We start from the raw sequence: 16,039 nt of genomic DNA, 5'->3' as shown, positions 1-16,039 counted from the left end.
TGTTAGCCTGATGACGGACACATTTCTACCACCAGTAAACTAAGATATCTACTGTAGGCCGACTGTACACATCTCAAGCCAGCTGGTGGAGTGAAGTGTAATGGGTGTGAGATAAGGAGAGTGTACACATGCAGTCAGACAGTAGTCCAACAGCACGGTAAACGCTGTGTAGGACAGACAGATCAGTAGGTAATGCTCAGGAGATGAAGGAGCTGACTCCTGTAGTAAACCTCTGAGAGTTTCTGGCTGCATGGCTGTGACGAACAACATTCCATATCTCTCTGTGCTCCAATGGGCTGGGCACTCAATGGAGCGTGCACACATTTAAAGGGTCCAGTTGAGATTCAGTGTGTTTGAATGTTTGTATGCAATACAGCAGAGAGGGGAGAGGATATCATGTCATTACTGATTCATGCTCAAACACTTAATAATGGCTAAGAAGGTACAAGGTCATACAGTACACAGGCGAGTCCAGGGAGAGACTGTCTGCTGCAGCAATGAAACCAGCTCTCTCAAATCTAGAAAGGAAAAAATACATTTAAGAACCACACTGGGTTCTGTCCTTTATTGGATTAGGGTGAGTCATGTGTTTAAAACAAGGGCACACTTTACACCTGGACAGCTCCCTCCTTGTCTTCTTACGTCGCATCTACCCCTTCCCGACTAAAATAAGTGGCACAACTTCAAAGCGCAGCGATGCCTAGAGTACATGGTGCAGACAGGGCAGAATTTCACTGGGCTTTGAAGTGAATAAAACAACCCACTCAACGCAAGAGAAAAACACAAATCACAAAAGAAATCCAGAAATAAATGGATGAAATTTAGATTTTTTTTTTTAGAATAAGGAAAGAAACGGGACAACTGTCGAAGGACACATGAGACAGAGGAGAGGGCCAGAACGGCCAGGATGGGCTGTATGTGGGGAAGGAGAGGTTGGTGTGGGAGGAAAGAGGGGTAGGTGGACAGATACAGGGGAGATTTCTGGGTTTGTGGTGATCTACAACAAAACGCTCAGGGTTTTGGGAGAGGCAGGAAATCTACGGAATTCTGAGAATCCTCAAATTCTGCAGGGCGAGGAGGGAACACATAGGAGCTATCAACATAATAGAACAAAAACCCAAAAGGGCAGTACTTCTAGGAGGAAATAAAACACAATGCCTTCCCATTTCTTATACAGAAAAATAAAACAAAGACAAGTCTTTGAAATGAACAAATAACAAGGTGGTGGTTGGTGTTTTGTTTTATTTGTCGTTGCCAGGGACAGCTGTGGTGGAGGTGTGGTGGTGGGACAGGCAGGGGATTGTTAGTTTGTTCACCAGCTAGGTACTACAGGACATAGACCACTCACTCTGCAGCACCGAAATGGTGGCCTGGGCTCGGATCCAGGTGATGGCGGGGTTCTGGCGCAGGTCGTTGCGCCGTGGGTTGTTGCTGGCCCGGCACTCGTAGGTCCCGGAGTCCTCCAGCATGAGGCGCGTGATGCCCAGCACGCTCACCCCGTTGTTGCCGTAGGCCGTGTTGATGGACACGCGGCGCTTGCGGGCGCCGTCCCATAGCTGCTTGAAGGAGTCGGCACGGTTGATCTCTGCGTACCACCACTGGATCTCGGGGGTGGGGTTACCGATCACGTCGCAGTACAGCTCAAAGGTGTCCAGCGTGAGCTTAGTCTCAGACATTGGCGACTTCACAAACCCAGCTGGAGAGGAAAAGTGTATTGGGGAGGAGGGGAGGGGGGTGGAAGAGGGGTTAGAGTGGAAGAGGGAGGGGATGGAGAGACCAGGGGATGGAGGTAGGAGCAAATCAAACAGGGATCAGTTGGAAACAAAAGAAGAGGATGATTAAAGGCAAATCAAGAAAAAAAGCAAGCTACAACGCTTAAAGTGGGTTGTATATTTTCTGTGTAAACAAACAAATAAAATGGATTTACTGTGCAAAATATGTTGCCTACTCACACCATTGTGAAATGTATAAAGATTTGACACTACTAACGTGGAACAACATAGCAAACTGACATGCAGTAGAACTACAAGGAAATCATGTTTCACATATGGGCAACTTAGTCAAAACATGTTTCTTCATCTCATCAATAAGTTATATTTTCCTCCTATCTGTCAACCTTTACATGGCATGCAGAGATTACATTCCTGCCTCATAAAACCACATAAATAGATTCAATGTTATATCTGACAGTCACTGAAACACACAGAAATACCCCTGTGAGTTTCTGAACAGATATTGCATAATAGGAGAGCCTTTGCTTTCTTGTATCTCTTTGATGTTAGATTGAAATGACAACTGACTATAAAGCTCTCCAGTATACAGAAGGGTTTCGTTCGTTTGCCACATTAAGGAAACTCATGTTGTGTGATGTGACATTTATGTCAAAGGGCAAAGCCGATGGAAAGTGATGTGACTACTTGTAACACTGTCTGAGTATAATTTCCATCAAGCCCTATGAACCATGATGAGGACCTTATGTACAGGCCATGCTTTATTCTGGTCAAATGAGAACTGAAATAGGAAACTGCTCTAACAGCCAATCTGGTTCGGAACATAACTGACTCAGTCAGGAATCATAAAGGTGAAATGCATTGAAGCTGAAACAGCAGATATTGCATGTGCTTTGATGACTAGTACTGTAGTAATTTATTATTCTATAGCAAGACATACATTCTGTTTGTTTTCAATCTGATTGTCTGTGCGTATATGATGGCGTTGGCAACTTTAGAAATGAGGTCATCCATCCTGTGATTCACTATCAGCTGGACTTAAATGTCACAGAATCATCATCACTGTGTGTGTGTGTGTGTGTGTGTGTGTGTGTGTGTGTGTGTGTGTGTGTGTGTGTGTGTGTGTGTGTGTGTGTGTGTGTGTGTGTGTGTGTGTGTGTGTGTGTGTGTGTGTACACCATTCTCATTACATGAATCATACTACCGCTACACAGCAGAGGTCAGCCCCTACAACCATATGCCAGCATTCTAGCACAGACCCAATGCACTCATCACCCGGGCTGTGACTTAGGGTTCCTGTTGCAAGGACATTCTAGCACAGACCCAATGCACTCATCACCCGGGCTGTGACTTAGGGTTCCTGTTGCAAGGACATTCTAGCACAGACCCAATGCACTCATCACCCGGGCTGTGACTTAGGGTTCCTGTTGCAAGGACATTCTAGCACAGACCCAATGCACTCATCACCCGGGCTGTGACTTAGGGTTCCTGTTGCAAGGACATTCTAGCACAGACCCAATGCACTCATCACCCGGGCTGTGACTCAGGGTTCCTGTTGCAAGGCCTCTGTTGACTGCCTGTTCTACGCCATGTGTCCTCGGATGAATCACATAAAAGGCCGCCACACCCTAACCTTAACTCTGACTATGCTGAAGACGAGAGAGACAGGAAGAGACAGCAGAGCAGGCAGTCTCTCTGTGGCGCTATAGTCGTGTGTATTACTACAACAGATTACAGGCCCTCACAGAACAGCCCAACCTGCTCAACAGTAATGTACTGTATCATCAGCACATGAGCAGATAAGCTGCCTAGTGGGGGGGAGGTTACTAGCTGCCTAGTGGGGGGGAGGTTACTAGCTGCTTAGTGGGGGGTTACTAGTGGGCGGAGGTTACTAGCTGCCTAGTGGGGGGGAGGTTACTAGCTGCTTAGTGGGGGTTACTAGTGGGCGGAGGTTACTAGCTGCCTAGTGGGGGGGAGGTTACTAGCTGCTTAGTGGGGGGTTACTAGTGGGCGGAGGTTACTAGCTGCCTAGTGGGGGGGAGTTTACTAGCTGCTTAGTGGGGGGGGGGGGGGGGGTTACTAGCTGCTTAGTGGGGGGGGAGTTTACTAGCTGCCTAGTGGGGGGGAGGTTACTAGCTGCTTAGTGGGGGGTTACTAGTGGGCGGAGGTTACTAGCTGCCTAGTGGGGGGAGGTTACTAGCTGCCTAGTGGGGGGGAGGTTACTAGCTGCTTAGTGGGGGGTTACTAGTGGGGGGGAGGTTACTAGCTGCTTAGTGGGGGGTTACTAGTGGGCGGAGGTTACTAGCTGCCTAGTGGGGGCGAGGTTACTAGCTGCTTAGTGGGGGGTTACTAGTGGGCGGAGGTTACTAGCTGCCTAGTGGGGGGGGGGGGGGTTACTAGCTGCCTAGTGGGGGGGAGGTTACTAGCTGCTTAGTGGGGGGTTACTAGTGGGCGGAGGTTACTAGCTGCCTAGTGGGGGGAGGTTACTAGCTGCTTAGTGGGGGGGTTACTAGCTGCCTAGTGGGGGGGAGGTTACTAGCTGCTTAGTGGGGGGTTACTAGTGGGCGGAGGTTACTAGCTGCCTAGTGGGGGGGAGTTTACTAGCTGCTTAGTGGGCGGAGGTTACTAGCTGCCTAGTGGGGGGGGGGGGGGGGTTACTAGCTGCCTAGTGGGGGGAGGTTACTAGCTGCCTAGTGGGGGGAGGTTACTAGCTGCCTAGTGGGGGGGGGGGGGGGTTACTAGCTGCCTAGTGGGGGGAGATTACTAGCTGCCTAGTGGGGGGAGGTTACTAGCTGCCTAGTGGGGAGAGGTTACTAGCTGCCTAGTGGGGGGAGGTTACTAGCTGCCTAGTGGGGGGAGGTTACTAGCTGCCTAGTGGGGGAGGTTACTAGTGGGGGGAGGTTACTAGCTGCCTAGTGGGGGGAGGTTACTAGCTGCCTAGTGGGGGGAGGTTACTAGCTGCCTAGTGGGGGGAGGTTACTAGTGGGGGGGGGGGGTTACTAGCTGCCTAGTGGGGGGAGGTTACTAGCTGCCTAGTGGGGGAAGATTACTAGTGGGGGGGAGGTTACTATCTGCCTAGTGGGGGAGATTACTAGTTGCCTAGTGGGGGGAGATTACTAGTGGAGGGAAGTTACTAGTGGGAGGAGATTACTAGCTGCCTAGTGAGGGGAGGTTACTAGCTGCCTAGTGGGGGGAGGTTACTAGTGGAGGGAAGTTACTAGTGTGGGGAGGTTACTAGCTGCCTAGTGGAGGAGGTTACTAGCTGCCTAGTGGGGGAGGTTACTAGTGGGGGAGGTCACTAGTGGGGGGAGATTACTAGCTGCCTAGTGAGGGGAGGTTATTAGCTGCCTAGTGGGGGGAGGTTACTATCTGCCTAGTGTGGGGAGGTTACTAGTGGGGGGAGGTTACTAGCTGCCTAGTGGGGGGAGGTTACTAGTGAGGGGAGGTTACTAGCTGCCTAGCGAGGGGAGGTTACTAGTGAGGGGAGGTTACTAGTGAGGGGAGGTTACTGGATGCCTAGTGGGGGGAGGTTACTAGCTGCCTAGTGGGGGGAGATTACTAGCTGCCTAGTGGGGGGAGGTTACTAGCTGCCTAGTGGGGAGGTTACTTGTGGGGGGAGGTTACTTGTGGGGGGAGAATACTTGTGGGGGGAGGTTACTAGCTGCCTAGGGGGGAGGTTACTTGTGGGGGGAGGTTACTAGCTGCCTAGTGGGGGGGAGGTTACTAGCTGCCTATTGGGGAGGTTACTTGTGGGGGGAGGTTACTTGTGGGGGGAGGTTACTTGTGGGGGGAGGTTACTTGTGGGGGGAGGTTACTAGCTGCCTAGGGGGGAGGTTACTTGTGGGGGGAGGTTACTAGCTGCCTAGTGGGGGGGAGATTACTAGCTGCCTAGTGGGGGGAGATTACTAGCTGCCTAGTGGGGAGATTACTTGTGGGGGGAGGTTACTTGTGGGGGGAGGTTACTTGTGGGGGGAGGTTACTAGCTGCCTAGGGGGGAGGTTACTTGTGGGGGGAGGTTACTAGCTGCCTAGTGGGGGGAGGTTACTAGCTGCTTAGTGGGGGGGTTACTAGCTGCCTAGTGGGGGGGAGGTTACTAGCTGCTTAGTGGGGGGTTACTAGTGGGCGGAGGTTACTAGCTGCCTAGTGGGGGGGGGGGGGGGGTTACTAGCTGCCTAGTGGGGGGAGGTTACTAGCTGCCTAGTGGGGGGAGGTTACTAGCTGCCTAGTGGGGGGAGGTTACTAGCTGCCTAGTGGGGGGGGGGGGTTACTAGCTGCCTAGTGGGGGGAGGTTACTAGCTGCCTAGTGGGGGAGGTTACTAGTGGGGGAGGTCACTAGTGGGGGGAGGTTACTAGCTGCCTAGTGAGGGGAGGTTATTAGCTGCCTAATGGGGGGAGGTTACTATCTGCCTAGTGTGGGGAGGTTACTAGTGGGGGGAGGTTACTAGCTGCCTAGTGGGGGGAGGTTACTATTGGAGGGAAGTTACTAGTGGGAGGAGGTTACTAGTCGGGGGAGATTACTAGCTGCCTAGTGGGGGGAGGTTACTAGTGAGGGGAGGTTACTAGCTGCCTAGTGAGGGGAGGTTACTAGTGAGGGGAGGTTACTGGATGCCTAGTGGGGGGAGGTTACTAGCTGCCTAGTGGGGGGAGATTACTAGCTGCCTAGTGGGGGGAGGTTACTAGCTGCCTAGTGGGGAGGTTACTTGTGGGGGAGGTTACTTGTGGGGGGAGGTTACTTGTGGGGGGAGGTTACTAGCTGCCTAGGGGGGAGGTTACTTGTGGGGGGAGGTTACTAGCTGCCTAGTGGGAGGGAGATTACTAGCTGCTTAGTGGGGGGTTACTAGTGGGCGGAGGTTACTAGCTGCTTAGTGGGGGGGAGGTTACTAGCTGCTTAGTGGGGGGTTACTAGTGGGCGGAGGATACTAGCTGCCTAGTGGGGGGAGGTTACTAGCTGCTTAGTGGGGGGGTTACTAGCTGCCTAGTGGGGGGGAGGTCACTAGCTGCTTAGTGGGGGGTTACTAGTGGGCGGAGGTTACTAGCTGCCTAGTGGGGGGGGGGGGGGGGGTTACTAGCTGCCTAGTGGGGGGAGGTTACTAGCTGCCTAGTGGGGGGAGGTTACTAGCTGCCTAGTGGGGGGAGGTTACTAGCTGCCTAGTGGGGGGGGGGGGGGGGTTACTAGCTGCCTAGTGGGGGGAGGTTACTAGCTGCCTAGTGGGGGAGGTTACTAGTGGGGGGAGGTTACTAGCTGCCTAGTGGGGGGAGGTTACTATCTGCCTAGTGGGGGGAGGTTACTAGTGGGGGGGGGGGGGGGGGGTTACTAGCTGCCTAGTGGGGGGAGGTTACTAGCTGCCTAGTGGGGGAAGATTACTAGTGGGGGGGAGGTTACTATCTGCCTAGTGGGGGGAGGTTACTAGCTGCCTAGTGGGGGAGATTACTAGTGAGGGGAGGTTACTAGCTGCCTAGTGGGGGGAGGTTACTAGTGGAGGGAAGTTACTAGTGTGGGGAGGTTACTAGCTGCCTAGTGGGGGAGGTTACTAGCTGCCTAGTGGGGAGGTTACTAGTGGGGGAGGTCACTAGTGGGGGGAGATTACTAGCTGCCTAGTGAGGGGAGGTTATTAGCTGCCTAGTGGGGGGAGGTTACTATCTGCCTAGTGTGGGGAGGTTACTGGTGGGGGGAGGTTACTAGCTGCCTAGTGGGGGGAGGTTACTAGATGCCTAGTGGGGGGAGGTTACTAGTGGAGGGAAGTTACTAGTGGGAGGAGGTTACTGGTGGGGGGAGGTTACTAGCTGCCTAGTGGGGGGAGATTACTAGTGAGGGGAGGTTACTAGCTGCCTAGTGGGGGGAGGTTACTAGTGAGGGGAGGTTACTGGATGCCTAGTGGGGGGAGGTTACTAGCTGCCTAGTGGGGGGAGATTACTAGCTGCCTAGTGGGGGGAGGTTACTAGCTGCCTAGTGGGGAGGTTACTTGTGGGGGGAGGTTACTTGTGGGGGGAGGTTACTTGTGGGGGGAGGTTACTAGCTGCCTAGGGGGGAGGTTACTTGTGGGGGGAGGTTACTAGCTGCCTAGTGGGGGGGAGATTACTAGCTGCCTAGTCGGGGGAGGTTACTAGCTGCCTAGTGGGGAGGTTACTTGTGGGGGGAGGTTACTTGTGGGGGGAGGTTACTTGTGGGGGGAGGTTACTAGCTGCCTAGGGGGGAGGTTACTTGTGGGGGGAGGTTACTAGCTGCCTAATGAGGGAAGGTTACTAGCTGCCTAATGAGGGGAGATTACTAGCTGCCTAATGAGGGGAGGTTACTAGCTGCCTAATGAGGGGAGGTTACTAGCTGCCTAATGAGGGGAGGTTACTAGCTGCCTAATGAGGGGAGGTTACTAGCTGCCTAATGAGGGGAGGTTACTAGCTGCCTAATGAGGGGGGGTTACTAGCTGCCTAATGAGGGGAGGTTACTAGCTGCCTAATGAGGGGAGGTTACTAGCTGCCTAATGAGGGGAGGTTACTAGCTGCCTAATGAGGGTAGGTTACTAGCTGCCTAATGAGGGGAGGTTACTAGCTGCCTAATGAGGGGAGGTAACTAGCTGCCTAGTGGGGGGAGGTTATTAGCTGCCTAGTGGGGGGAGGTTACTATCTGCCTAGTGTGGGGAGGTTACTAGTGGGGGGAGATTACTAGCTGCCTAGTGGGGGGGGGGGGGGGGGGTTACTAGACGCCTACGCATAGCTGTCAGTACTGCGTTAAAATGTCATTATTGCAATATAACCTAGATACTTAGCGTTTTGGTTGGGCAAATAATGAACTGTTCTGTATCAGTTTGTAACCAAGAGACTGCGTTTATACTGTAGGCTATCATTTTCCATTTTAGGTCAAACACTTCTAGCTATGCAGCCACTGTGTTTCCACAGCTAGAGACAGTATGTTCTGTACACAACTGAAGCCAAACACTCTTCAGTCTGGTCAACCCGGAGCAAGATGTTCCAGAGACTGAACAATACAGAGGTGAGGATCATACCATACCATACCCTGGCAGCAACAGTTAGAAGTGAGTGACAGGCAGCTGTAAATAATAAGGCAACAGGAAAAGGGTAAATGATTTGGACATGATCCAGACTAGCCCGGCCTGATTTACACAGACCAGAGCCTACACATACCAGAACCTACACAGACCACAGCCTACACAGACCAGAGCCTACACAGACCACAGCCTACACAGACCACAGCCTACACAGACCAGAGCCTACACAGACCACAGCCTACACAGACCACAGCCTACACAGACCACAGCCTACACAGACCACAGCCTACACAGACCACAGCCTACACAGACCTTGTGCCATCTTGCCTGACGCCCAGATACATGCAGAGTAATTAGTGTTTGTGTCTTTCACCTGAAACATCTGGGCCCCCATCATCACAGAGGGTAAAGCCCAGCCTGGACGCCCACCGTCTCTGCCCAGGCTGCCTCCCAACTAAAGCATCCGCTGAGATCCAAGAACTGGACCGGCCTCACATCCTCCACTCTTTTGGAGGGCAACAGAAAGTGAAGAGAACCAGGAGGTTTTCATAGAATAGAGTAGCCTGTAATGTAATTAAAGGGATACTACCACAATTACATAGGTGATGTGAATGAAATGATACCATAATGAGGAGGGATTCATATACAGCACAGACTGAATCACAAGCATCCATTAATCTCTGTTTATTCTGCGAGGCACTTCATTATAATGTCATATAGCATCATAGAGTATACTGTGGTGAACAGATCCCCTCTAAGTATGTGTGGTGGCCCATCACACATGTGCCCGGCCTAGTGAGTGAGTTGGGGCGCTCTCTCCCCTGATGACTGCAGAGCACACATCACCAGGCAGGCAGGCAGTGGCTTTGAGTCAACCACCTGTAACCTGCCACCCAGTCCCACAACACAGACAGACCGCAGCTAGATAACCCCAAGGGCCACTGCACTGGCTACGTGCAGGGCATTTATTTTTGTGGGGGCAGGGAAATATGAGCAAATCTATAGTTGGATAAATACAAACAAACTCAAAATGGAGTATATAATGAATGTTGAATTTGATATTGAAATCACAGGCATTACAGATCTAGCTGTAGTATCAGTGTACTGTGGTGTGATGCTCCATTGTCTTAGCCAGTATATCTGACTTTTGTAGGAGAGCCAACTTAGCTGGCTTCCAGCATCTGGTTAAGAGGTGTTACACTTGGCCAATTGCCCAAGGTTTCACAAAGCCTCCTGCTCTGACAGTTGTAAATGAGTCACTGCTGTGGGTTGAAGGATGATGTATCTGTTTCTGAGCTGCTCTTAACACATCGATGGGGGGGCGGCTATAGATTTCCTCATTCGTTTGAACAAATCAACAATAAACCTTGATGCCTGCATGAATTAGAGTGGTGTTATGGATAAATGGCAGTTAGCAACAGCAGCTGAGATGAGAGGGAGGAGGTGACCTCTGCCATCTTACTGTAACTACTCAGGGACAGCCATTCGGGCCATAGAGGGGAGCCACCGCTTTCATGAGAGTTAAATCCCCCCCATCCCCGGCTGAAATGGACTAATCCCCATCAACCAGCAAACATTGCTCCCCGATTAACCCTTTCAGAGGTCAAGATGACAGACAACCCGGGCCCTCTGTCACTGTGCAAAGCTAGCATGGTTAAGATACCATATGCCACAGGACTAGCTGACACTCATCCATGTCACCATAACAGTTTGTGACAACAACTATCAAATTAGGGGTTTTCTTTACTGGACACACAGTGACAACACATATTGTAACCACAAACAAATCTCCCAGAACGAATGTTCTACACAACCACATATCAACATTAAGTCTCCATTTTGTTTAAAGTTCCGTCTAGCGTCTTCCATTTGGGTATCATCATCAGTAGCTACAGTATGTCTGGTGTGTACTGTGTTGGAGAGTGTGGGGTGCCTGATGCTGTTGCCATCGGTGCAGTATGTATCATGTTTCACAGTGGGCTAGTGTGACTCAGTGGAAGAACTGGCTTACGTCCCACAGCACATTTTCCGGTCTCACAGATGTGTCCTCTGCTACTCAGAACATGGGCAGTGATACAGCATGGACTTACAATTACCTTACCATTACCAAGCTACTCTGTACCTTGCAGTTACGTTAATTGAATCCCTTATTAATTGTAAGAGAGATGCCATTTAAGGTTTCTTTTTATAATGTTGCCTGGCCCTGGTTCAGGGAACTTGATCATGAAATGTGTTTAGTGATACAAACTGGGACTGTGTCGATAAACTGTCTGTGGCTCCGAGCCACACAAACCTACTAATACTGTACTACATGAAGAAATAATGAGAGGTCGTCGCTCTCTGTCTTATAGTAAGATAACAGACGCATTTAGAGCAGCATTGAGTTGATGCTTGAGTTGGTTCATGTTTCTACTGGTAACTCACATCAAAGGAATTTACATTGTGGTCTGTATTCGATGTCAACTCAAAAAGAGGATGTTCTACACACAAATGTCCTGAACTTGATTACGCCTGTTATGACTGTTCAATTGTTCATAGGGGGAGATTATCCATGGTGCATTGCCATAAGCAGCATCTTCAGGTTAGAGACAGGAGAGAACCCCTCTTCCCCATGCATAAAAGAATGAGGCCCTTTAAGAGCTTAAATGGTTCACATGCATCTAGTGAGTCTTCACAGAGCCAAGCAGCTGTGCACAGGGATGCTGCTATCCATTAAGGGTTAATGGACTCACTTTCGCAAAAGGACGTTAAAGCCACAGTACTCTGTGCTCAGGGTGTCTCCGCTCTATAAATAGCGACCGGCAGCAGAATGGACCAATTCTATTTACAGTCCTCCAGATATCTGTTGCTGAATCTCAGCCATCTATGGTTGCTCAGGCTCCCCAAGCATATAGAGGTATAATGGCCTCAGCTCAGCTCCCTCTGCTTCACACATACTGTACTGTGATTAAATCCCCTGCCGTTATAATTACACTTCTTTACACGCCATTGCCCCGAATCTGAAATATTGCTGAGGAAATCAAACGTGACATAGTGATACCTGCCACGTTACATCACTCACACTAAATCCAGACTGTGAAATATGAAATCATTTGTTTGGAGGATATACCCATATTTGTGCGACCAAATAGCATCAGTATATCATCCATTAAAATATGATTACTGTATTTATATAACAGCCTCATAAATGTGTTTTACAGTATCTAGCTACAGAAATGTATCTCACTAGTGTCTAAAGCCCGACATCACTTTAATAAACAGTAATAAATCAGTAGGCTAATAAAGAAAGGAGCTGTATCAGTCTTCACCAGTTACAGTGAGGCTCAGACAGACACAGAGTGACAAGGTAGCACCAGTCTGTCTCCCACAGCCCCCGGGAGTCTCAGCAGAGCCCATGGTGGAGGGAGCCCTGTGTGTCGCTATGGGACCCAGGGAATGGGCACTAACACTGGGCAAAGACTGGAATGCCTTCACTTGGGCTTTACCAAACAATTGAGGGCGTAGATCTGACTTTGTGGATGGGGACCATCAAAGTGTGTCCTCATAGACACATAATTCATCCACCAGATCAATTAATGAATATACACTGAGTGTACAAAACATTAGGAACACCTGCTCTTTCCATGACATAGACTGACCAGGTGAAAGCTATAATCCCTTATTTATGTCACTTGTTATATCTATCCACTTCAATCAGTGTAGATGAAGGGAAGAAGACAGGTTAAAGAAGGATTTTTAAGCCTTGAGACATGGATTGTGTATGTGTGCCATTCAGAGGATATTTAAGTGCCTTTGAACGGGGTATGGTAGTAGGTGCCAGGTGCACCGGTTTGACTGTCCAATAACTGCAACGCTACTAGGAGTTTTATGCTCAATAATTTCCCGTGTGTATCAAGAGTGGTCCACCACCCAAAGGGCATCCAGCCAACTTGACACAACTGTGGGAAGCATTGGTGTCAACATGGGCCAGCATCCCTGTGGATTGCTTTTGACACCTTGTAGAGTCCATGCCCTGACGAATTGAGGGCAAAAAGTGGTGCAACTTCATATTAGGAAGGCACTCCTAATGTTTTGTACACTCATTGTACACTAGCAGTAAGCAGGGTTGGTGGCAATTCCATTTCAACAAAGTCAATTCAAGAATCAAACTGAAACGCAAATGTTTTTCTCATAGAGAAGCATAATGTAGAATTGAAATTAGATTTGGAATTTCAGTTTACTTCCTAAATTGACTGATTTTAAATGGAATTGACATCAACCCTGGTAGTGAGAATAGTAGAGCCAATGATGGATTTCTCTATTCTGCTTTGAGTGACTATTGCTGTACAAGTTCATATTACAATCTTTCTGTGTTCACAGTGCTAACAGTCCTTCAGCAAATGCTCTTATCCAGAGCGACTTAAAATAGTTAGGTGAAACAACAACATATCACAATCGTTGCAAGTAGATTTTCCCTCAACAAAGTAGTTATCAGCAAAGTCGGTGCTAGCAGGAATAGACTGCTGCATTTTTATTTGTTTTCTATGGGCCTATAACACGATCCAAAATTGCAACTTTCATAATTGAAACAATTATTGTCATAAAATATAACAATAGCTGGTAGTAGCTCAGCTCTGAGAACATGCATTAGCCTGTGTTTTGTGTAGAGGCTGCCTCTGATTGGTGTGCCCCCTCTGGGTCACAGAAGTGATTTACTGGGATTGGCCATCCATCAGGGGCATGTCAGAGAAAGCAACCCTTAACACGCAATGATGAGGAGGCTCAGACATCCTTCATGTCAAGCAAATTATGCCTCCCTCAATCCTACCCCTTGTGACTGACTGTGTGTTCATCAAAGACTGAAATAAATCAACTTGGATGGCCCATGGAGAGACAATTGAAATCAATCAAATGTGGAAAGTAATTGGTGATAATCATTTGAAAGGTTATTCATCATATTGTGGAATAAGATATTATAACCTTCAAACATGTAGGCTACAGACAGATAATCTAAATGTGTTTTGTTGGAAGTTGTGTATATGTTTTGAGGTTATCAACACTCTGCTTTGAGCCAACAGGGATTATGTAATAGAATCTCAACTCCACTAACACACAGAGAGAAACTAATGTGCCTAATATTTCCAGGAAACCAAAGATGCTGTTTACTATAATGCAGATTGTATTTTGGGGGCAGAAAACGTGTCATGACCTTTCCAAATATCAACACTGTCACGAAGAATGATATCAATGACAATGTCTGCCTGTTAATTCACATGAGATGTAGAAATGACACACACACACACACACACACACACACACACACACACACACACACACATATAAAGTGTAACATTGACCTCTTTACTTATGAAAGCCCGATGATTTGTTTGTTGTGTTTTAGCCAGAGAGAGACTATGGGCTTAACAGTCCTGAATCGTGCAGACTGTTTGGCAGGTTCTTCAACAGTCATCTCCATTACGCTAGGAATGCATTACGCTACTCTTCTTCACAGCATAACAATACTTACATCCCGAATACTAAAATATGCTACAATCAATGCATGTCAACAATCTGTGCATTCAGTAATCTATTTATCAATGAAGACAAATCATTCGTGGAGACTAAGGAATTCCAATGTATCCATCAAATAATAATAATATAATACTAACTCCAAACAGAACGAAATATCTAATGCAGCTTATATTGGGAAATTCCAAGCAAACACAACGATGCTCTGGTTTGCTGTAACATATTTATGCTCTGGTTTGCAATAGCATATGTATCTAGTTTCAATCCGTTTCCTTACACTATGAAATTGAGAATCGTGTGCGTAGGGAAATGGTCGTAAAAAATTGGAGCACCCTAAATACTGTGAACAGAGTTATGTAAACGAATTTGTTCCAAATAAACACTATATTGCGATGCGTAAATGCGCCCATGGCCCTCATATTTGACATTATGTCAAATGACAGACGCCCCCTTCATCAAATCTTAATCAAAAACATATTCGAGTCACAGTAGCCTCCTCATTGGAACAATTAGAAGACACTGTGTCTGATTGCGATTGTGTACAATCCCGGGCATGGTCACATCTTCATTCTTACCGTTTTGAGCCGAGACGTAATGCAGCATCAAGTTTCCAAAAAGGAACACAGCCAACATCACTGCATTGGCCTGCATTCTTGGGGTTCGGTGAGAGGACCAGGCAGGGACTAGATAAAGCGATTGTGGGAGATGAGATATTGATCGCGGGAATTAGAGATCTGGTCTAAAGGTGCATAGCAGAGTGGATGCGGAGTTCTTTAGAATGATCTACGAAGGCTATAAAAGTAAAGTCCTCCGGAAAATAACGAAATGAAGGCAGCAAGGAATGGTCCGGGACAGGCCGATAGCTCCGTCAGGGATGCCGATGTAGTAGGGCCATAAACGGAGCCTCCTTCATCGGATTGCGGAAGAGGTCTTTCGATGTCAGTGAGAGCGTCCAGGGTTGTAGTTCTGAAGGATCAGAGATGCGCAGACCGATGCGCATTGGCGCTCATAGAAACGAGGACCTTTGGTGCCCAAAATAAAGGTGTACATTTTACAAACAATCATTCCGAACATGCATGAATTATTGCCTACATCAATTTGATTTCCATTGCACATTTATTAAGTCAATCGTTTTTATTGACGGACAGTCCATTGACATATGGATTTTTAGCATCGAAATGTGGCGCAGGAAAGCTTGATCCAAGATGCACATCCACAGACGCGAGCGCGCAAACACACACGCACACAAAGAGAAAGAAAGTGGCCACTTCAGGTGGTTTATCTCAAAGTAGACCTCTTGACCAATGACAATTATAGAGACACTGATAATTGCTATAATCGCAAGGAATTCAGGTAAATCATCAATGCGCCACCTGCCTGAGGGTATGTAATTATAGGCTGTGGTTTAATCTTCGCAAATGCCATGCCCCATCATAATACTGTAAATACATAGGAAACAGGTCACTGGGTGGTAACAACCCTGCCATGAACCACACATATCAGCTAATTTCACCGGAAGACATAACCCAGGATACAGTGAATCCAGGTTACTGGACTGGACTGGACTGTGTATCAATCAGACAGACCCTAACTAACATGGCCTCCCATAAATCCCTGTATTCTAGAGCTGTGTAGTGGTGTTACATGGGTGACATCTGGTGGTTCATTATAGAAGCCAGAATTCAACTGAATCATACTGGGTAAATTGTGTTGTGTGAACATTAGCAGTGGGGAAATCAATATACTTAATGGGTATATATTCATGTTTTTTGGAAACAAGTGGAAAACACACTATAC

General features: G+C 48.2%; 1 protein-coding gene across 1 annotated transcript in view; it reads right to left on the bottom strand.

Moving 5' to 3' along the window:
• LOC139575996 (neuroplastin-like) overlaps window positions 1–15,391 on the bottom strand; it is a 43,371-nt gene extending 27,980 nt beyond the window's left edge. The window contains exons 1-2 of the mRNA XM_071401544.1: window positions 14,818–15,391; window positions 1,349–1,696 (exon numbers count right to left, since the gene is read on the bottom strand). Of these exons, the coding sequence (XP_071257645.1) occupies window positions 1,349–1,696; window positions 14,818–14,893 (424 nt within the window). The 5' untranslated portion in view covers window positions 14,894–15,391. The remainder of the gene's footprint in view (window positions 1–1,348; window positions 1,697–14,817) is intronic.
• Between the last annotated feature and the right edge of the window lie 648 nt (window positions 15,392–16,039).

The sequence above is a fragment of the Salvelinus alpinus genome, chromosome 5 (assembly GCF_045679555.1).
Source record: "Salvelinus alpinus chromosome 5, SLU_Salpinus.1, whole genome shotgun sequence".
Taxonomy (NCBI): Eukaryota; Metazoa; Chordata; class Actinopteri; order Salmoniformes; family Salmonidae; genus Salvelinus; species Salvelinus alpinus.
The sequence above is the reverse complement of the archived record's forward strand: the minus strand, read 5'-3'. Positions and strand labels throughout refer to the sequence as shown.